This window comes from Peromyscus californicus, unplaced genomic scaffold, assembly GCF_007827085.1.
Source record: "Peromyscus californicus insignis strain IS unplaced genomic scaffold, ASM782708v3 Scaffold_15__1_contigs__length_86483966, whole genome shotgun sequence".
In the NCBI taxonomy this organism is placed as follows: Eukaryota; Metazoa; Chordata; class Mammalia; order Rodentia; family Cricetidae; genus Peromyscus; species Peromyscus californicus.
In genome coordinates this window covers 53063612-53081574 of record NW_026294447.1, presented here as the reverse complement: position 1 = coordinate 53081574, position 17963 = coordinate 53063612, and the positions used below count along the sequence as shown (strand labels likewise).

Genomic DNA, 17963 nt, shown 5'->3' with positions numbered 1-17963 from the left:
TGAATATGTCAGACTATTATTATATTTGGCAGTCCATGTGGCAGAGGCAAGAAAGAAGGACAAGATCCACAGTGATTTGGAGACCCCTAACCAACTGCACTGTCTGGAAGAGGCAAAGATTGAGGCAGGAACTGGGCACTCAGTGATCCCAGATGCTGGAAATAGACTCAGGGTAGCAGGTTTCCTTCTCAGTGCTGGGATTGAGGTCCACATGATTGACCTATAAGTTTGCATAGTTCAGTCAAGCCTGCTGAAGCTGAAGGCAGACATAACCAGAGCCTAGATAGGGACTGAGCCATCTGCCAGGGCCCAGGCTTTTGAGTAGAGGCAGATACAGTAGAGGCAGCAGGGAGGAACACAAAGACAGAGTTCAGGCTCAAGAACATGAACTAGTGCTGCCAGGAAGACTGGGAGTCAAGCCTGACACTGACTGTCCAAGTGCCCTGTGCATGTTTGAGTCATACAGCTAGTCACTGTCACTGTCCAATCCAGGTATGCCACAGCTATTTAGAGCATTGAGGCCAAAATGCACATAGAGATCCACATATAGGCTTAATCCCTGGCCCTCAGGAAGAAGCCTCACCACTTGGAAAGTTCTAGTTTTCCTTGGGATTTGTAACTTTGGCCATAAAGAGTGCAATTTGAGTATTTGTGTCAGAGACAATCATTAGGAATGGCCTGTTGAAATTGACAGTCATTGGGTTCCATTTTCCAGAATCAGGGATAAATCTGACTCCTGTGGCAGCAGCTGCTTCTGTGCCTGTCTCTGCCACGTCCAGCACAGCCTTGTGGACCACCTGTAAGAGAAAGACATCATTCACTGGAGACCAGGGAGGGCAGGAGAGGAGATCCCTGGAACAAGCATCCACTGCTGGCCTCAGCTGCTGGTGAAGTTGTTTGTTTCTACAGTGAGCTCTACCCCTGGAGTTTCCAAGTTTCTGCTCAAGGTGTGAGATGAGGCATGCCCTGCATCTGGTCAGTCTCTGAGAATCTGTGTTACCCTCAAACCCATCCTTAAACTGGAGGATGGGAATAGGATACTCCAGTCCTTACTCCACAGGCAACTTCTCAGGAGATCCACAGGGAAAAAGCCAGGGTGCTGGCAGCCAGTGTGGGCTACAGCATCCCTCCTGCTCCAGCCCCCTTGGGACATACAATCTTAATGCACAGGACATGGCTTCATATTACCAGACTGCCATGCCCTGCTGGTATAGAGCTGAACCCAGGCCTCTGAGTGGGCACTGGACAGAACACTAGACATTGCCAGACTTTGCATCTGGGAAGGTAGTGTGAGGTTCCTAAGGCATCTTCTCCCTATTCTTAATCTTTTCATCTCAACTGCCACTCATCCCTCGATATTTCCTTTACTGTTACTGTTCTGTGTGCTAGTGAAGACGTACTGGCCAGCTCTGCAGTGCAGCAGATTGCCCTGCAGCAGATTGTGGTTGGCATCCGCACTACAGCCTATGGTGGTCTACCACCACGTACTGGGCTCCTGGGCAGATTATGTTCAGGGCATAGACAAGGGACTGGCTGCATGATATCCAGCAGGAGTACATATATATATATATATATATATATATATATATATATATATATATATGCATATGAGGGATTCTCAGAAATGCAGGCTTTCTCACACATTTGGCATTTCCCTGCACACCTCTTGGCCTTCACCATCCACATTGAGGGACCAAGGTGAACTACCCAGTGTGTCTAGGCTTACCTGAGAGACTCTCAGGTCCTTGGCCCCTGTGATCCCAAAGAGGTCAGCCTGTTTGGAAAAGACTTCCGTGATTCCCAGCTGTGGAAGGATGTTCTCCAGGCTGTAGTCAGTGGAGATGGAAAACTTGGGCATGTAGAGCTCAGTAATCATCCTGAGAATGAAAAAGAGAAATGTAAGTGTCCATGGACTGTGTTGCCCCATCAACCCACTTTATAGCTGGGGAACCAGAGACAGCCCTCTCACTGGAGCACAGCCCTCTTTCCATCCATGCCTAGAGCATTTGATTTTCTTCTTCCTAATGCATTAATTACCCATCAGTGCCTGAGAGTGTTTACAGGGGCCAGGCAATGATGCTTGGTATTTTCTGTTCCTCTGCCTAGAATGCTTTCTTCCAAGATCCACAAAATGGAGTCCTTTGCTTGACCTGTAGACCATCAGACATCTCCTAATGATCCTACTATATTAAATTTCACACTATATCTGACTCCAGCTTTCCTTATCTTTGAACCCCTTCTCAATCTCACCCCTCCTCACCTTTAAACTAATCAAATAATGATTAGGTGCATTTCCATCTCCCCGCTATCTCTTCCTCAATTACAAGAGGAACCCTCAAGCGTAAAAAATTTTGTGCCGAGTCTCTGACATACTCTCAGGGTCTAAGTCAGAACACAGCACATAGTAGGTCTTAAACTCATCATTCCATTATTGGTGAATGAATGATGGTATGAGATGACTACACAGGGCAGAGTTGATTCTCAGAGCTGATCTCATCTCCACCCCACTCCCCTCTGCCTTCCAAAACCCATTCAAGATTCCCTGTAATTACAGACTGTTAGACACAGAGGAATTCTCAGCAGAGGGAAATTCACCCCAACTCTGTCCCTGTTGTCTCTCTAATCATTACATTGGGTGCTAGTGAGACTCTGAGGGACGTGGACACTGGGCCAATGTTGACAACAGGATGGGGAGCCAGGCCACCTCTGGTTCCTGTGGATACTCACCTGGGCCTCAGAGAGTCCTTCCATTTTCTCAGGGTCTCTGGTTGCAAGCTGGCTTCCACCTGCTGCATCCTGCCCTCGTCAGGGAGGATGAACAGGGCACTGGCATTGCCTGTGTACTTCAGCTCCACCACAGAGCAGGACAGATCCTCATCCCGGAAGTAGGGTGTAGTCAAGTCCTCAATATTCATCATAGGCACCTCCACAGTCCTCTTCTTGCCCAAGTAGAACTTGGCCTTGAAAGTATCTTCAGGGTAAAAGGGCATCTTCCATTTTCCTAAAGATGAACAGGTAATCAGTTTGTAACATCACTTGAGAGACCCCACCTCTGTCCCATTTCTGTCCAGCTGCTGTGTTGTGACAGCCATCAATCCAACTTCAACAACACAGAGTGTCCTTTAGGTTGCATAGTCTGGATTGGGGGAAAAAAACCCTTGTAGGTGGACAAGTTCCTAGAGATGAGAAGAGACTCCAAGCTTTGTTTGGAAAGGGGAACTTCAAAACAAATCCTGGCTACTTGAGCTCCTGAGAAACTGTTAGGGTTCTGGGCATGGGATGTGTAACAGATAGATGAGATTAAAAGTGGGGAGATCTGTAGTGGGTAGCCATTCCAGCTTTGATCTGGAAGTTCCAACCCCCATTGAGACTTCGGCAACTGTCACGCCTACAAGGTGGGGCCAAGGGAGGCGCCTGGGGATCTGAGAGCTGGATCGGCGGGCGCTCTCTCTGTTGCGGGACCCTGGACTGGAGAGGTGGACCGAGCAGAGCTCCAGAGAACACCGCTGGACTGTGATACACCTTCCCCAGACTCCGCGACCTACCTATTCCTTAATTTGTAAGTTACGCCATTAAATAAATCTCCTTTTAACTACGTGGAGTGGCCTTAATAATTTCACCAATATCTGGCGCTCACGTGGGGCAAATTCCAAAGGCCTGGGTGGCTCCCGCCCTCAGCCTCCTCCCCGGCTGGCGGGTACCTAAACCCGCCTGCAGAGTTCCATATAACCAGGGAACGCCTACATGGTTCCATTCCCGAAAAAGGGAGCAGCTAGTCCGGTCTCAGCTCCCTAGCTTAGCCCCCAGACCAGCGAAAAACCGCTGTGAGTGAGGCGATCCCCGTCCTCCCCGAGTGCGGGCCCTGGCTCCCGCCATCCGGCTCCCCGCCATCCTGGCTCCTGCCTCCAGCTGCCGCCTGCCAAGGTTGCCAGCAGGCCCTGCTTTGGAGCTGTACCAGCGCCTCCTGCTGGCTGAAAAGCGCCACTACACCCCCCCCCCCCACCGAAAGGTAAGATAGGCAAACCAGCGTTTTATTTCAAGTAGAAGTACTTGATAATTTTACACCTTAAAACTGACTAACAAATTTTGAGTAATTCTTGTAATATGGCTGACAACATTACCTCACAAGAATTTGAAAACCTTTTTGCCTGTATGATGAATGACATCTTCCTGGAAATATACGACCTTCCTAAGGCATATCTGGCCTGTACCACTTTGGTATTCATTGTAATAATCCACACAGTGTTCAAACACTGGTTTAATAGCAAGAACAAAGATGAGTCATTATTGGGACTGATACGGGCTTTAAGCGAGAGCAATGAAGGCTTACAGAAAAAGATTCTCTCTCTGGAATCTGCTTTAACAGATAGCAATGAGACCTTAGAGAAAAAGATTCTTTCTCTGGAATCTGCTAACCAGGATTTACAGGCTTTCAAAACTAACAATGAGGGCTTACAGAAAAAGATTCTCTCTCTGGAATCTGCTAACCAGGATTTACAGGCTTTCAAAACTAACAATGAGGGCTTACAGGAAAAGATTCTCTCTCTGGATCTCTGGAATCTGCTTTAACGGATAGCAATGAGACCTTAGAGAAAAAGATTCTTTCTCTGGAATCTGCTGATCAGGATTTACAAAACAGGCTTGTACCAAAAATTGATCTTATTGATAATAAATGTGAATATTTAATGGACAGAACACTAACTCTCCAGACACTATATAAGGAAGAAAGATTATCATTAATTGATAAGATAAGGTCCATGGAATCATGTGTTTCTGAGGAACATAAAAACTTCTATGATTCCATGAGAAATCTGGAGTCCCTTGCCAGAGAGGAGGTTCACTCCATAGAACAGACTCTAGGTGCTCGTTTGCAGGCCTTAGAAGAAACTCTCAGTAAACATTATGACAAGGGACCTAATAAGCAGAAGGGCAAGACCATAGAGGTTGTAACATCTCCAAATGGCTCTCACACAATGGCTTATCCTGTTATCATCCATGAGAAGCCAGCGGATGACACACACCCCGAGCCATATACTACATATACAGTACAACCAATTTCAACAAGGGACTTTAAAAATATAAAGGAAGCAGTAGTTACGTATGGGATACACTCCACATATGTAAAACAATTGTTAAATTCGTGGTCTACCTCACATAGAATCATCCCAGATGACTGGCATCAGTTAATTTCAGCTGTTCTAGAATATAGTCAGCAGCTACAGTGGAAAAGCTGGTTGAGAGAAGAGGCAAAAAATTTAGAACAACAAGGTAAAATCAGGTTTTGTGATCTCCCAAGATCAAATACTTGGTGAGGGATGTTTTGCTGACAGGAATGTACAAGCCACTTATGATGAACATACAATATCCCTATGCCGTACAGCAGCTCTAAATGCTTGGGAAAAAATTCCAGAACCTGGAAAACCAATTGAGGTATACACAAAGATATTTCAGGGACCACACGAATCCTTCACTGATTTTTTACAAAGACTGAACACAGCTATAACAAGAGCTGTATCAGATAAAGAATTAAGTAAAGTATTAACTGAGTCCTTGGCGTTCGACAATGCTATGCAGAATGCAGAAGAATACTTACACCATTAAAGATCAGATCAGCTCCTTTGGAAGAGTGGATTCAGTATACTAATGGTGTTGAGTCTCGTAACTACAGTAATGAGGCTTGGATAGGAGAGACAAATCCCAGAGGTGAAAGAAGGCCCCATGTTACCAAATGTTTTAAATGTGGTACACCAGGTCATATAAGTAAAAACTGTACGTGGGGTACTCCTAGGAGTAATACTCCTTTTAGGAATAGCCTAAACAGGAGACCCCAACCACCTCCCGGATTATGTAGAAGGTGTGGCAAAGGCCGACATTGGACCAGTGAGTGCAGATCAAAAATAGATATACGAGGTAACCCTTTACTGGCGGGAAACGCCTCAGGGGGCCTCTTGCAGGCCCCCAAATCAAATGTAGTATGAACATTCCCAGCCACTGTGGAAGAAATTCCTCTCCAAGACAACTGAATAAACCAATGCCTAATGTAAAAACCGATACTGCAATGGATGATAAAACAGCTCTGATGGATGGATCACAGTTTACAAAGAACACTATAAAACAAATATTTTGGCAGACTTCCATAAATGATCAAAGACCAAAGCTTAGAATTCGAATTAGTGGCCTGGTTATGGAGGGACTGGTAGACACAGGTGCAGATGTGACTATAATTACACCAAAATCATGGCATCCAAATTGGCCTCTTCAAGAGGTAGATGTCCAACTTTTAGGGATTGGCACCCTATCTCAGATAAAACAGAGTTCGAGATGGGTTGAATGCATAGGGCCAGAAGGACAGAGAGGAAGGCTGAAGCCATATGTAGCAAATGTAGCAGTAAATCTTTGGGGCCGAGATCTGTTACAACAGTGGAATACCCAGATTAAAATTCCTACACTTTCAGAAAAAGAATACAGACAAATGCATGTTTCTAGGAATAATATCATCACATGCTATAAAAATCAGGCACCAACCATTCAGGCTGTTCACAAACAGAGCACAACTGCTGTTGAACTCTCAGAAGTACCAACTGCCTTACCTTTAAAATGGCTAACTAATAAACCTGTCTGGGTTGGACAATGGCCTTTGACAAAAGAGAAGCTACAAGCTTTAGAACAGCTGGTTCAAGAGCAGTTAAATGCTCAACACATTGAAGAATCTACCAGCCCTTGGAATTCTCCTGTATTTGTTATTAAAAAAAAGTCTGGCAATTGGAGAATGCTGACAGATCTGAGAGCTATTAATAAAGTAATTCAGCCAATGGGCTCCCTACAGACTGGGATGCCCTTGCCCTCTATGCTACCTAAAGAATGGCCTATAATAGTTATTGACTTAAAGACTGTTTCTTTACCATACCCTTACAAGAAAATGATAGAGAAAAATTTGCCTTCACAGTACCTAATTATAACAATTCTCAGCCAGTCAAGAGATATCAATGGAAGGTTCTCCCACAGGGAATGTTAAACAGCCCTACTTTGTGCCAACACTTTGTGCAGAAACCATTGGAGATAATTCGTGTAAAGTTTCCACAATCCATAATTTATCACTATATGGATGATATCCTATTAGCTGATCCAAAGTTAGATACATTAGAAAGCATGTTTGAAGAAGTAAAGAAAGTTTTACCTCACTGGGGACTGCAAATTGCTCCTGAAAAAATACAAAGAGGAGATTCTATTAACTACTTAGGATATAAGATAGAGCTACAAAAAATTAGACCCCAAAAGGTACAGCTAAGGAGAGATCGATTGAAGACTCTTAATGATTTTCAAAAGTTATTAGGAAGCATTTCCAACTTACTGGGTATCATGGGAATACCCAAAGAGGGACTACAAAATTTGGCTAATACTCTAGAAGGGGACAAAGAATTAAATAGTCCAAGAGAATTATCAGCCGAAGCTGAGAAGGAATTGGCCCTAGTAGAAAAGACAATTCGAGAAGCACATGTGGATCGTGTGGATCCAGAACTTAAATGCATTCTTGTCATATTCCCCTCCAGACATTCCCCAACAGGTATTTTGATGCAGAGGGAAGATATTATATTGGAATGGATATTCCTACCACGTAAACCAAATAAGAAATTAAAGACTTATATAGAAAAGATCTCTGATTTGATTCAAAAAGGTAAACTAAGACTTCGCCAGTTGACAGGAATGGACCCAGCAGAAATTGTAGTACCTTTAAATAATGAAGAAATTTCATCACTATGGAAAGATAATGAATACTGGCAGAGAGCCTGCAGTAACTTTTTGGGAGAGATTAACAACCACTATCCCAAAAGCAAGAGAATAGAATTCATAAAGAAGACCGAATGGGTCCTTCCTCATATTGTACGGCAAAAGCCAATTTCTGGAGTCCTCACATTCTATACTGATGCAAATAAATCAGGGAAAGCAGGATATAAATCAGGAGACCTAAGTAAAGTGGTACAAAGTCCATACAGCTCTGTACAAAAGGCAGAACTGTATACCATTCTGATGGTACTGAAGGACTTCACAGAACCCCTCAATATAGTCACTGACTCTCAATATGCAGAGAGAGTTGTTTTACATATTGAAACTGCTGAATTTATTCCTGATAATACAGAATTAACTTCATTATTCATACAATTGCAGGAAATCATCAGAAAAAGGGAACATCCTATATATATATATATATATATAACACATATCAGATCCCATACAGGTCTACCAGGACCTCTAGCACAAGGTAATGATGAGATTGATCAGTTACTAATAGGTAATGTGCTAGAAGCTTCAGAATTTCATAAGAAATGCCATGTAAATAGCAAAGGTTTGAAGAAGGATTTCTCCATCACTTGGCAACAGGCTAAGGATATTGTGAAAAAATGTCCTACTTGTTCCATCTATAACCAACTTCCATTACCTGCAGGGAGCAATCCAAAAGGTATACAAAGAAATGAAATTTGGCAGATGGATGTGTTTCATTTTGCAGAATTTGGAAGATTAAAGTATGTACATCATACCATTGACACCTATTCAGGATTTCAATGGGCAACTCCTATGAGTTCTGAAAAGGCTGATTCTGTGATTACACACCTATTAGAAGTTATGGCCATCATGGGAATACCTGTACAAATTAAGACAGACAATGCCCCAGCATATGTCTCCAATAAAATGAGACAATTCTTTGCTTATTACAATATAAAGCATGTTACAGGTATACCACACAATCCCACAGGCCAAGCAGTCATAGAAAGATCCAATCGAACTTTAAAGGATATGCTAAATAAACAGCGACAGGTAACAATGACTCCTAGAAATAGATTGCATAGTGCTTTATTAACCTTGAATTTTCTCAATGCTGATGAGAAAGGAACAACAGCTGTGGAGAGACATTGGACGACAGACAAAACTCCTGAGCTAAACCAACCGGTTTATTTCAAGGATGTGCTGACCTCAGAATGGAAACCTGGATATGTTCTACGTTGGGGAAGGGGTTTTGCCTTTGTTTCTGCAGGAGAAGAGAAGCTATGGATACCAACAAAATTAATAAAAATTCGATTTGAACAGGAAAAACCCCTTGATGAGGTGAAGTAAAAGATCATCCACCAATGTGACATCTCTACAAGTTGTAAGAAAAATTTAACAATCAAGGTTGGGGTAGGGTTCTGTTTTTGTCTTTCCAGGATAATGGAAATACCCATCTTCCAAAAATCATAAGGCCTTGGATATCCGGATGTTTACAGCAGAAAGAAAGAATCTATTGGTACCAATCTACACACGGTAAAATCTCACTGTCTAACATCTATCTCTCTATCAATCTAGAAAAGTTGTGGTTCCAATTCAATTATAAGCCAAGCTGGCTTTGGAGATGGAATTGGCTCACTCCTTCTCTAAACCCAAGCACATTGCTAAAAGAAAAGTTTGAGAGATTCTTCAGTTCCATATCAGAAGAGCCCTCTGGTGTGGGACAGAAGGAAACCAATAAAAGGGACCATTGTCTTCTAGATTCTAATTCTCTGCATGCTTACTCTTGATTTCTCAGAATCCTTTCTTACATGCTATGTCCTCTTTAAATCCAAATCTTCCATTTTGATAACAAATAAGTTTTTCTAATAGCAATCTCAGAAGTCTCCAGAAGGAAGATGGGGCCCCAACAACAACTCTACCCAATCCAGAATGATGTCATGGCAATCATCATCATACTACACTTCTTACCGGAATTTCAGACAATCTTACCCATTACTCTAAGACTTACTGCAGAACCTACAGTTAGTCTAACTGAGATTTAACTATCTGAGCTTTCTCACAGTACCCAACAGAGATAACATCACCCCCTAAACAGCAGGAAGCAATTCTAAGAAAACGACGCCCCTTCTCCCTTAGGTTTCATAATTCTCAGGGTTATGGATGATGGTTATAGGGTTGGGGTGGAAGGAAATATTAAACTCAGTATTCAAAAAAAAAAGAAAAGAAGAAATGGAATGGATAGGTATAAGATATTATGGTAGATTATTATGTATACTAGTAAACAAATTTAGTAAAATAGTAGCCTTAAATAATTTGCACTGTAATTTGCACTGTTATGGGTTCTTATATGTTGATACAAATGTAAACTATTTTTATATTCCTGTTTAAGATAATTTGTATATTGATACAAATATGGAACTATATTTGTTATAATGTACATATATTTCTACTCTTATTTGAAATACTTGTATATTGATACAAATGTAAATTTATATCTGTCATACTTTATGTAGGTTCTACTTCTGTTTAGGATATTCGGTATATTGATATATATTTAAGATTATTGTCATATTGCATATCGCACTATATACTCCTACCTCTGTTATAACATCTTGTGTATTGTCACAATTTTGAAGTCCATCGTTCTTTACCATACAATTGCTTATAGACTGTTTACCTTGTTTACGTGAAGCCTTAGTCCTTAGGTTATTTCGGTAGATAAGACTTATAGATTTATAGTCACCTATGCTTGTCATCTCTATAGTTACATTAGTTAGGTTATCCAGATTTACAGATACATAGGTCAGATGGACAGGTAATCTTCAAACACTTCATAGACCTAGAGAATATGGCATTTAAATAACTTAGAATTCTGTTGATGTGAGACATAATTGCTCCTGGCTGCACCAATTTGATCCCGAGAGAATGTTGGGCTTCTAAGACATTTCCATTTGGAAGTTTGTCTTCTTGGCACAAAATGGCCTACTGGGCAAAGAACTGCCCTTGCCTCGACGGCTGACAGTACTAATGCAATGCTATCCTTTCTGGACAAGCAGGACACAAGGAAAGCGACCACTGTACTCTGCCAAGACAGGGTAAGATGGTCTTTCAGAATTCCTGCTTCTGAAAATGGTCTGTCAGATACTTTAGGCCTGTAGCCAATTTGAATGCACCAACAATGCTGAGAAACATTAGGTGACTGTCCAGGCTGCCAGCTGTCTCCGTCTACTCTCGCAAGATTCCCGAAAGTTGCTTGCATCCATCTACCATTTCTCAGGTACCATTATATTCCTTCTCAGGTCTTTGATGGGATTGAAGACTAGCAGTTATAGTTACAACTTAGTAGATAGAACATATTAAGTATTAGATTCAGGTTCTTTAGGATAGGACACCTTTTGGAATGATCTTTGTAACATGCCATTTACCTATGCTCTATACTTCTCTGGACTTTAGTATGTGTTTCTTGCTTGATATTGTTTGCATTGGTTGTACTTCCATCTTATCTAGGTCATTATCCCTCATTATTCCTGGACAATATTTGATAACCATTCCTTTGTATATAGTCTTGTATTAGGTTAGAACTTTCTTATTTAGACAAAAAAGGGGGAGATGTAGTGGGTAGCCATTCCAGCTTTGATCTGAAAGTTCCAACCCCCATTGAGACTTCGGCAACTGTCACGCCTACAAGGTGGGGCCAAGGGAGGCGCCTGGGGATCTGAGAGCTGGATCGGCGGGCGCTCTCTCTGTTGCGGGACCCTGGACTGGAGAGGTGGACCGAGCAGAGCTCCAGAGAACACCGCTGGACTGTGATACACCTTCCCCAGACTCCGCGACCTACCTATTCCTTAATTTGTAAGTTACGCCATTAAATAAATCTCCTTTTAACTACGTGGAGTGGCCTTAATAATTTCACCAATAGAGATCGGAGCCTGGGGAGTGTTGAGGATCCCTTCTTCCTCAGGAGGAGCCATATCTAGAAGGCAATGTCTTGTGAGACAGGATTTTAGGGAAAACAGGACAAGAGAGACTGTTCTCCCACACCGTGAGCAGTCCATGGTCCCATAGATTGTGGACTAAAATGTGAGTAACAAGTCCTCATGTCACACGTGGGCTATGGCCACCTCTACAAATCACAGATATCCCATTCAGACTTATCCCGGATTTCTACAGAACTTGGTACTGAAATAATTTCTTGGGCTTGGGATCTAGCAGCCTAAACATGCACCCCTACCTCACAGCCAAGCAGCATTGGAGCTTGGGTCCTGAGGCTAGAGAGCCATGCCCAGCCATCCTTCAGGTCATCACTCTGCTTCCACCATTCCCAGCCCACAGCAGTTCTGCAGCCATCCTGTGCTCCTGTCCTCTGTCCCCCTAGACTCTTTTTCTGTCCATGGCCACCTTGAGATTTTGCCCATGGTCTCAGAGCCTGTCCTCCCTCTGCCCTGCACTATCCTTAATTCATCCCAGATCTAATTACATCATGACTTCTCTCAGGCACCAAGTTCTGGGCTGTCTCTTAACTCCATGGTCTCTGTCAGGCAGGGTGTTGTGGGTGTGGGTTCTGGATGTCCCCCCACTACCTTTACTGATTACCTCTCCAACTGAGTCTCCCAACTCTCATGCACCCAACTCTCATGAGACTCACTGGCCTTAGAGTGTGTCTTGGGCATTCTAACCTTCAGGATGTTTGGGCTAGTAATTTTACAAAAGCAAAATTCCATGAGGCACCCACACCCTAAACAGAACACTGCATGGCTGACACCTCCCTCTCATTAGTGTCTGTTCCTGCATCCCTGTTTCCCATGTCCAGGTCCAGCTCATTACCAAAATGGCTCAAGGTAAAGGTCCTGAACAGGAATTGCCCACAGGGCTCTTCAGTAGTTATGGGACAGGTTACTTTCACCATAAGATGGGTAAGCAGGCTCCTTAGGTCAAGAGGTCCCCAGCCCACCTGGAGTCTCCTAGAGGCAGAGGTTCTCCAGTAGGGATGGACACCTTCTACAGGAGCAGATTAGAAATGATGGAGAGGGCAGACTAAGGGACCTCATCTCTGCAGGGAGCAGCCCAGGCTTCTCCCAACACAGGTAGGACTGGATATGCAACCTATGCACTCTGCTAGTTTGTAAGTTTAAGTCACAGCCAAAAGGAGCCCTCTTAGACTGAGAGCTCAGGAGTTCTGTGCAGTATGTGCCAGGAACCACAACTGTATCCAAAAAAATCCTAGGGGAGAAGTAAGGCCTGTGCGTAGAAAGAAAGGAGGCACCCATGTCTCCAGGGTTGTGAGCACCACCTTTCCAGTGGTCAGCATAAGGACACAAGGTTCCCAGTCACCATTCTTTCTCTCTACTCCCCAAACAGTGAGCAGTCTCACCTTTAAAGTAGATGTAGTTCACCAGCACCATTACTGTCTGATTATCCAGGTCTGAGATCAGTTCCTTGATCTTCCCCTGGGTCTGTTTGCTCACATAGTCATTGATGAGTTTTTTGGCCTCATGAGGCTGTTGGAAGTCAGTCACAGAGGCCTCAGCCTGGTACAGTGCCCTTGCCTTCTCCTTGAACTCTGCCAGGATCTGCAGGTGCTTTTCAACAAACATCATGCTGCCTGTGCTGATCTTCACCTGGTTCTCTGGCTGACTGAGCATGTGGAGGAGGTGCCCAAAGCCCCTGTGGATGTCTGCCTCGGGGGTCTGTGTGAGATTGAACTTGAGACCTCCTAGAATCTCTTCCTGGGTTTTGCTCCTTGCTCCCAGGGACAGGATGGCCAAGGCAGCTGAGATGCTGAGTGGGGAGAAGACAACATTTTTATTTGGATTCTTCAAAGCCAGCTCCTTGTAGAGGCTGAAGGCAAAGTCAGTGTTGATGGAGGCCAGTGTCAGACTGTCCATTTGTGTCCCATTGTTTTGGTCTTCATGGACTTCGGTGTCTCTTCTCAATGTGCCATCTGATTGACAGAGGACAACAGGGCAGATCCCTGCTATCAAGAGCCCCAGAGCTACACGGAGGGCCATCTTCTCTGCTCTCCAGGCTGAAAAGTAAAGATCCTTTGAGTCTGGGAGAACCAGGTGGTGTCCTTGTCCTCCCACAGGGCTGCACTGTGAACCTGCTCTTCTGCCCCTTGCTGCCTCTGTGACTGTGCATTGGAGGTGCTCTGAGCACTCAGATGGCAGTCCCACATCATGTGCTCCTGTTATCAGCACTGGAGGAAGCATTGTAGTAGCCCAGTCTCCTCACAGAGAACCCAAGACCCAGAGAGGGGAATGGACATGCCAGGTTCACAGAGAAGCCAGAAGAGGAGTGGAGGGATGGGACGAGCCCTGTCTGATCAGATTGTCTCCTCTCAGTCTCTCCTGCAGAAGGATTCATTAGAAGGCTGGGAACCCTCTTCCTTTGCACTCACCGCCCCCCCCCCCCCGCCCCGCCATGTAGGCAGAACTTAGGGTCCTTGAAGAAGTGGTTAGCACAGGCCCTAACCTTGCCTCTTGATGACAAGTCTGGGAAATCACAAGGCCCTTGACAGAATCTGGTACATGAAGCTGGACCTGGAGAGGAATAATTGAGAGGCAGCACCAGAGACATCTGGTGTCGTGCCAGAGCCTTGGCACCTCTAGAACAGGTCATGGCAGGACAAACAGGGCAAGGTTCTTTCAGTCCTGCCAGGGAACTACATGTTGCTTTGAACCTCAGGTTTGAAAGGCCTCCTGTTGGGAAGAAAGGTGAGTCATGTCAGTCTCTGACCCCTGGACCAGATTTTGTTTTGGCTCTTAGGATGGCTGTGTGGTAGCAGGCAAATGGGCAGACTTCTCTGAGAAGCTTGGTGAGTGACCCAGGTTACATTATTGGTAAGTGTCTGGCTTATTATGGGTCAATGGGTTAGTTGTAGGGAATGTCTAGAGGGCTATCTCTTCCATCCACCCCTGGAGTGGGGGCCACAAGCATCCTAAAGGACTACAGTTGAGGGGTTGTGATCATGGTAAACACAGACACCCACAACTAGCCTTGAACATTTGTTCAGGTGTCCAAAGGTGACAGTGGATAGTAAATGAGTGGGAGGGAGAGGAAGAGAAGGGAGGAGACAGCAGGGGGTTGGAGAGATCAAGAAGGAGTGAGAAAGTGGAAGTGGACAGGCAGGGAGATGGGAGGAGGGAGGGCTAGAGAAAGGAGGAGGAGCCAAGGGGGAGGCAGAGGGGAGAGAAGACCAGAAGAGTGTAGGAGGAGACTGGAGGGAGCAGGAGAGGGAGGTGCTGGAGCTGAGCCACATGTCCCCAGGGATGTGACATGCCTGCAGAGGAGCCAGGGACCTCAGCAAGTTGGCTGCTGTATTTGTTTTCAGACTGATGCAAGCATTTCTTTGGCAAAGCACTGAGCAACATTTTGTGCCAGGATAGGTTCCAGAGGAAAGGGGCTGCACGGTGTGTGCAGCAGGAGACCTGGCTCAGGGGCTGAGCTACTGCCTTCTTTGCTTCCCTAGTGGAGGGTGAGGCCGATCTGCTCAGCCATGGGATCTCTGGGGGAAGTGGGTCCCTGACCCCCAAGCAACTCCTGTCAGCTGTAAGCATGGCAGGGCTGCCACCTCCTCCAGACGGACTCTGCAGCCCTCCTGTCTCCCCCCTGTAGTGGGTAGCCATTCCAGCTTTGATCTGGAAGTTCCAACCCCCATTGAGACTTCGGCAACTGTCACGCCTACAAGGCGGGGCGAAAGGAGGCGCCTGGGGACCGGAGATCTGGATCAGCGGGCTCTCTCTCTGTTGTGGGACCCTGGACTGGAGAGGTGTACCAAGCAGAGCTCCAGAGAACACCGCTGGACTGCGATACACCTTCCCCAGACTCCGCGACCTACCTATCCCTTAATTTGTAAGTTATGCCATTAAATAAATCTCCTTTTAACTACGTGGAGTGGCCATAATAATTTCACCAATACCCCCCAGCTATGATAGCAGCACACAGGCTAGACAAGGTCTCAATACTTCCTCCCCATGGAGGGTCAGAAGGAACAGGCTCCATTCCCTCTCCAGGAGCATAGCCCATGGCACCCACATCTTCATACACATGAAGACCCAGATTGGAAAGATTGGAAAGGAGATTCATACGCACCCCAGAAATATCCCCTGATTCCAATCCAGTGTCCCAGGAACCACTCATCATCCCTCCTTCAAACCAAGACTTCAGGTCATTGCCAGTACCTAAGAGTCCTAGGAAGGTTCTAACTCTGTACCCAGAGGGTAGGAATCCTGGGTATTACCTGCAGAGCTGATGCCCGCTGCCAGCGTCTATGACAGCTGAGTTCTGATGTTCTGGGTTGCTGCTTGCCTGGTGTGTTGTTCTCCCTAGCACACTAATGCTTATTTATCCCCACTGGGGACTCCTCCCTCTTCTTAGGAAATACTAGTGCGGACAAGCTGTTCTCTGTGCTCAGACTGGAAATGGGCAGACAGAATGATTTCTGGTAGTGTTGCCTTTAGAGGCTTCTGCTAGCAGAGCCTTCTGACGGGAAATTGCCCAAAGTGTTCTAAAAAAGACTACCTGATATTCTGGGCATGTCAGAAGCAAACAGAGTGTGCATAATCCCTGTCCCACTTGTCAACAGATAGGGCTGCAGCTAACATTTATCCTATACTTTCTAATCATTTCCAAAAGAACACAACAACTTTATGCCCATGATTCCTGGTTTCTTTAGGGAAACTCACACAGTAATAAACACATGCCTCGATCCTGACAGAACCCTGTCTTCATCAGTGTAACGATCCTTTCGGGCAGCAATGGGCATATTCTCAATAGAGACTCCATCTCCCCTCTTTGACTATCAGACTTGATAGGGAAGCTGCCTTGTCTGGCAGTGAAGGAAAACTCCTAGAGGAATCTGTGTCTGCAGAGCCTGGCTGGCTGATCTGAATTTCAGTACTGTAGAGAGATGGGAACACTGCAGGTCAGGGGCTAATGACCTTCTCACGGGCTAAGTGCTGCCTCTCCAGAACAGCCATGTTTCCTCCCTGTGTCAGAACTCAACCTTGTGACAATAGAGTCTATTCACTTAGCAGACAACCAGCTTCAATCCAAAAACTAAGAATGGCAGCAGCGAACATTTTGAGCCTGTAGAGAAGCTCCCTGATCTTGATGATGCATCTGCCTCCCTGAGGTTCTCACCCCTGCATTTTAAACTTGCCTTGATTTGTGACTTGGTTTGATTAAGCTATCAAGTTTTCATGAAACTGCTTCCACACTAGATTATGGAATTTGAGTAACCTAAATCTGTGTTCTCAGATCCTGTCACACAAAATCGTTTTTATGAAGTGTCTGTTGTTCCCCGTAGGATGAGAGCTGTGGTGTCTGTGTCAACAGTGTGGTCACACTCAGCAGCCTGGTGTTTGGTCAAAAGCTGTTGTCCCCAAAATGATGGAGGTGCTGATCCTAACAAGGATTTTGGTTGAGTAAACATTAGTTTAAGATCTCTGTGTTCCAGAGGGGCAGATCATCCATGGTGCATTTCTGTTTATCAGGAGACATCCTAACCTTCCCCCAAAACAACTGCTACCTCAGGCACAGACACCCAGTTCTCCTTCATCCAGACAGGCTGAATCAGCTCAATGATCCCTACCCCACTGTCATAAAAAAAAAAAAAAAACTGTTTCTTTTTTTTCATTTGGCTTATTTTTTTTGCCACCCCAGAGAGAGAAGCCTTGAGAGTTTAATCCTCAATGAATGTATGTTTCTCCCCACACTGGATTACATTTGTTTCTGTAACCATGGAGAGAGCACTGGACACTTTTGAAAGGGCCCTACCCTCCCTAACTGAACTAAGGTGTCTATGTTTTGACACTCCTGTGTGCCAATCACTTGATTCTGCTGGTTCCTGCCACTCACCCCGCTTACCCCACCTAGTTCAAGTCTAAATTTTAGAGTCTGCATTTCCAGCTGTTTCTCTTCTCCACTGGCTAGATTTATGTCAACTTGACACCCTCTATTGCCGTCTGAGAGGAGGGACCCTCAACAGAGAAAATGCCTCCATCAGCGGGGGCTATAGTTGTGGGAATTCTGCCATTCAGTCCAATGGCCAATTGTATGGAGTGGTTTTTTTGGTCCAATGGGTGTTGTCTTTTCTCAAGACGTATGACCCCTTAAGAACTGTGGGGAAATGGTCCTGCTCTCTCTTGGGCTGGTCGGAGTAGATAGTGAGGGCCAGAACAGCATGGCTTGCAGTTTGG

At 45.0% G+C, this 17963-nt stretch overlaps 1 protein-coding gene across 1 annotated transcript; it reads right to left on the bottom strand.

Annotated features, from left to right (window-relative positions):
- On the bottom strand, nt 1–16102 carry LOC128110887 (serine protease inhibitor A3N-like). The gene is made up of 5 exons (XM_052738869.1): nt 16004–16102; nt 13136–13789; nt 2728–3001; nt 1727–1877; nt 1–797 (listed from the first exon to the last, which is right to left on the bottom strand). The coding sequence occupies exons 2-5, from the start codon at nt 13770–13772 to the stop codon at nt 597–599; spliced, it is 1263 nt and encodes a 420-aa protein (XP_052594829.1). The 5' UTR covers nt 13773–13789; nt 16004–16102; the 3' UTR covers nt 1–596.
- Nucleotides 16103–17963: the final 1861 nt, after the last annotated feature.

What these genes read in the sequence shown, in the direction of transcription:
- LOC128110887 (XM_052738869.1), bottom strand. Translation starts at nt 13,772, where the DNA reads ATGGCCCTCCGTGTAGCTCTGGGGCTCTTGATAGCAGGGATCTGCCCT. An exon ending in GAACTACATCTACTTTAAAG is followed by an intron (nt 3,002 to 13,135) that starts GTGAGACTGCTC and finishes GTTCATCTTTAG; the next exon opens with GAAAATGGAAGATGCCCTTT. An exon ending in AAGGACTCTCTGAGGCCCAG is followed by an intron (nt 1,878 to 2,727) that starts GTGAGTATCCAC and finishes TTTCATTCTCAG; the next exon opens with GATGATTACTGAGCTCTACA.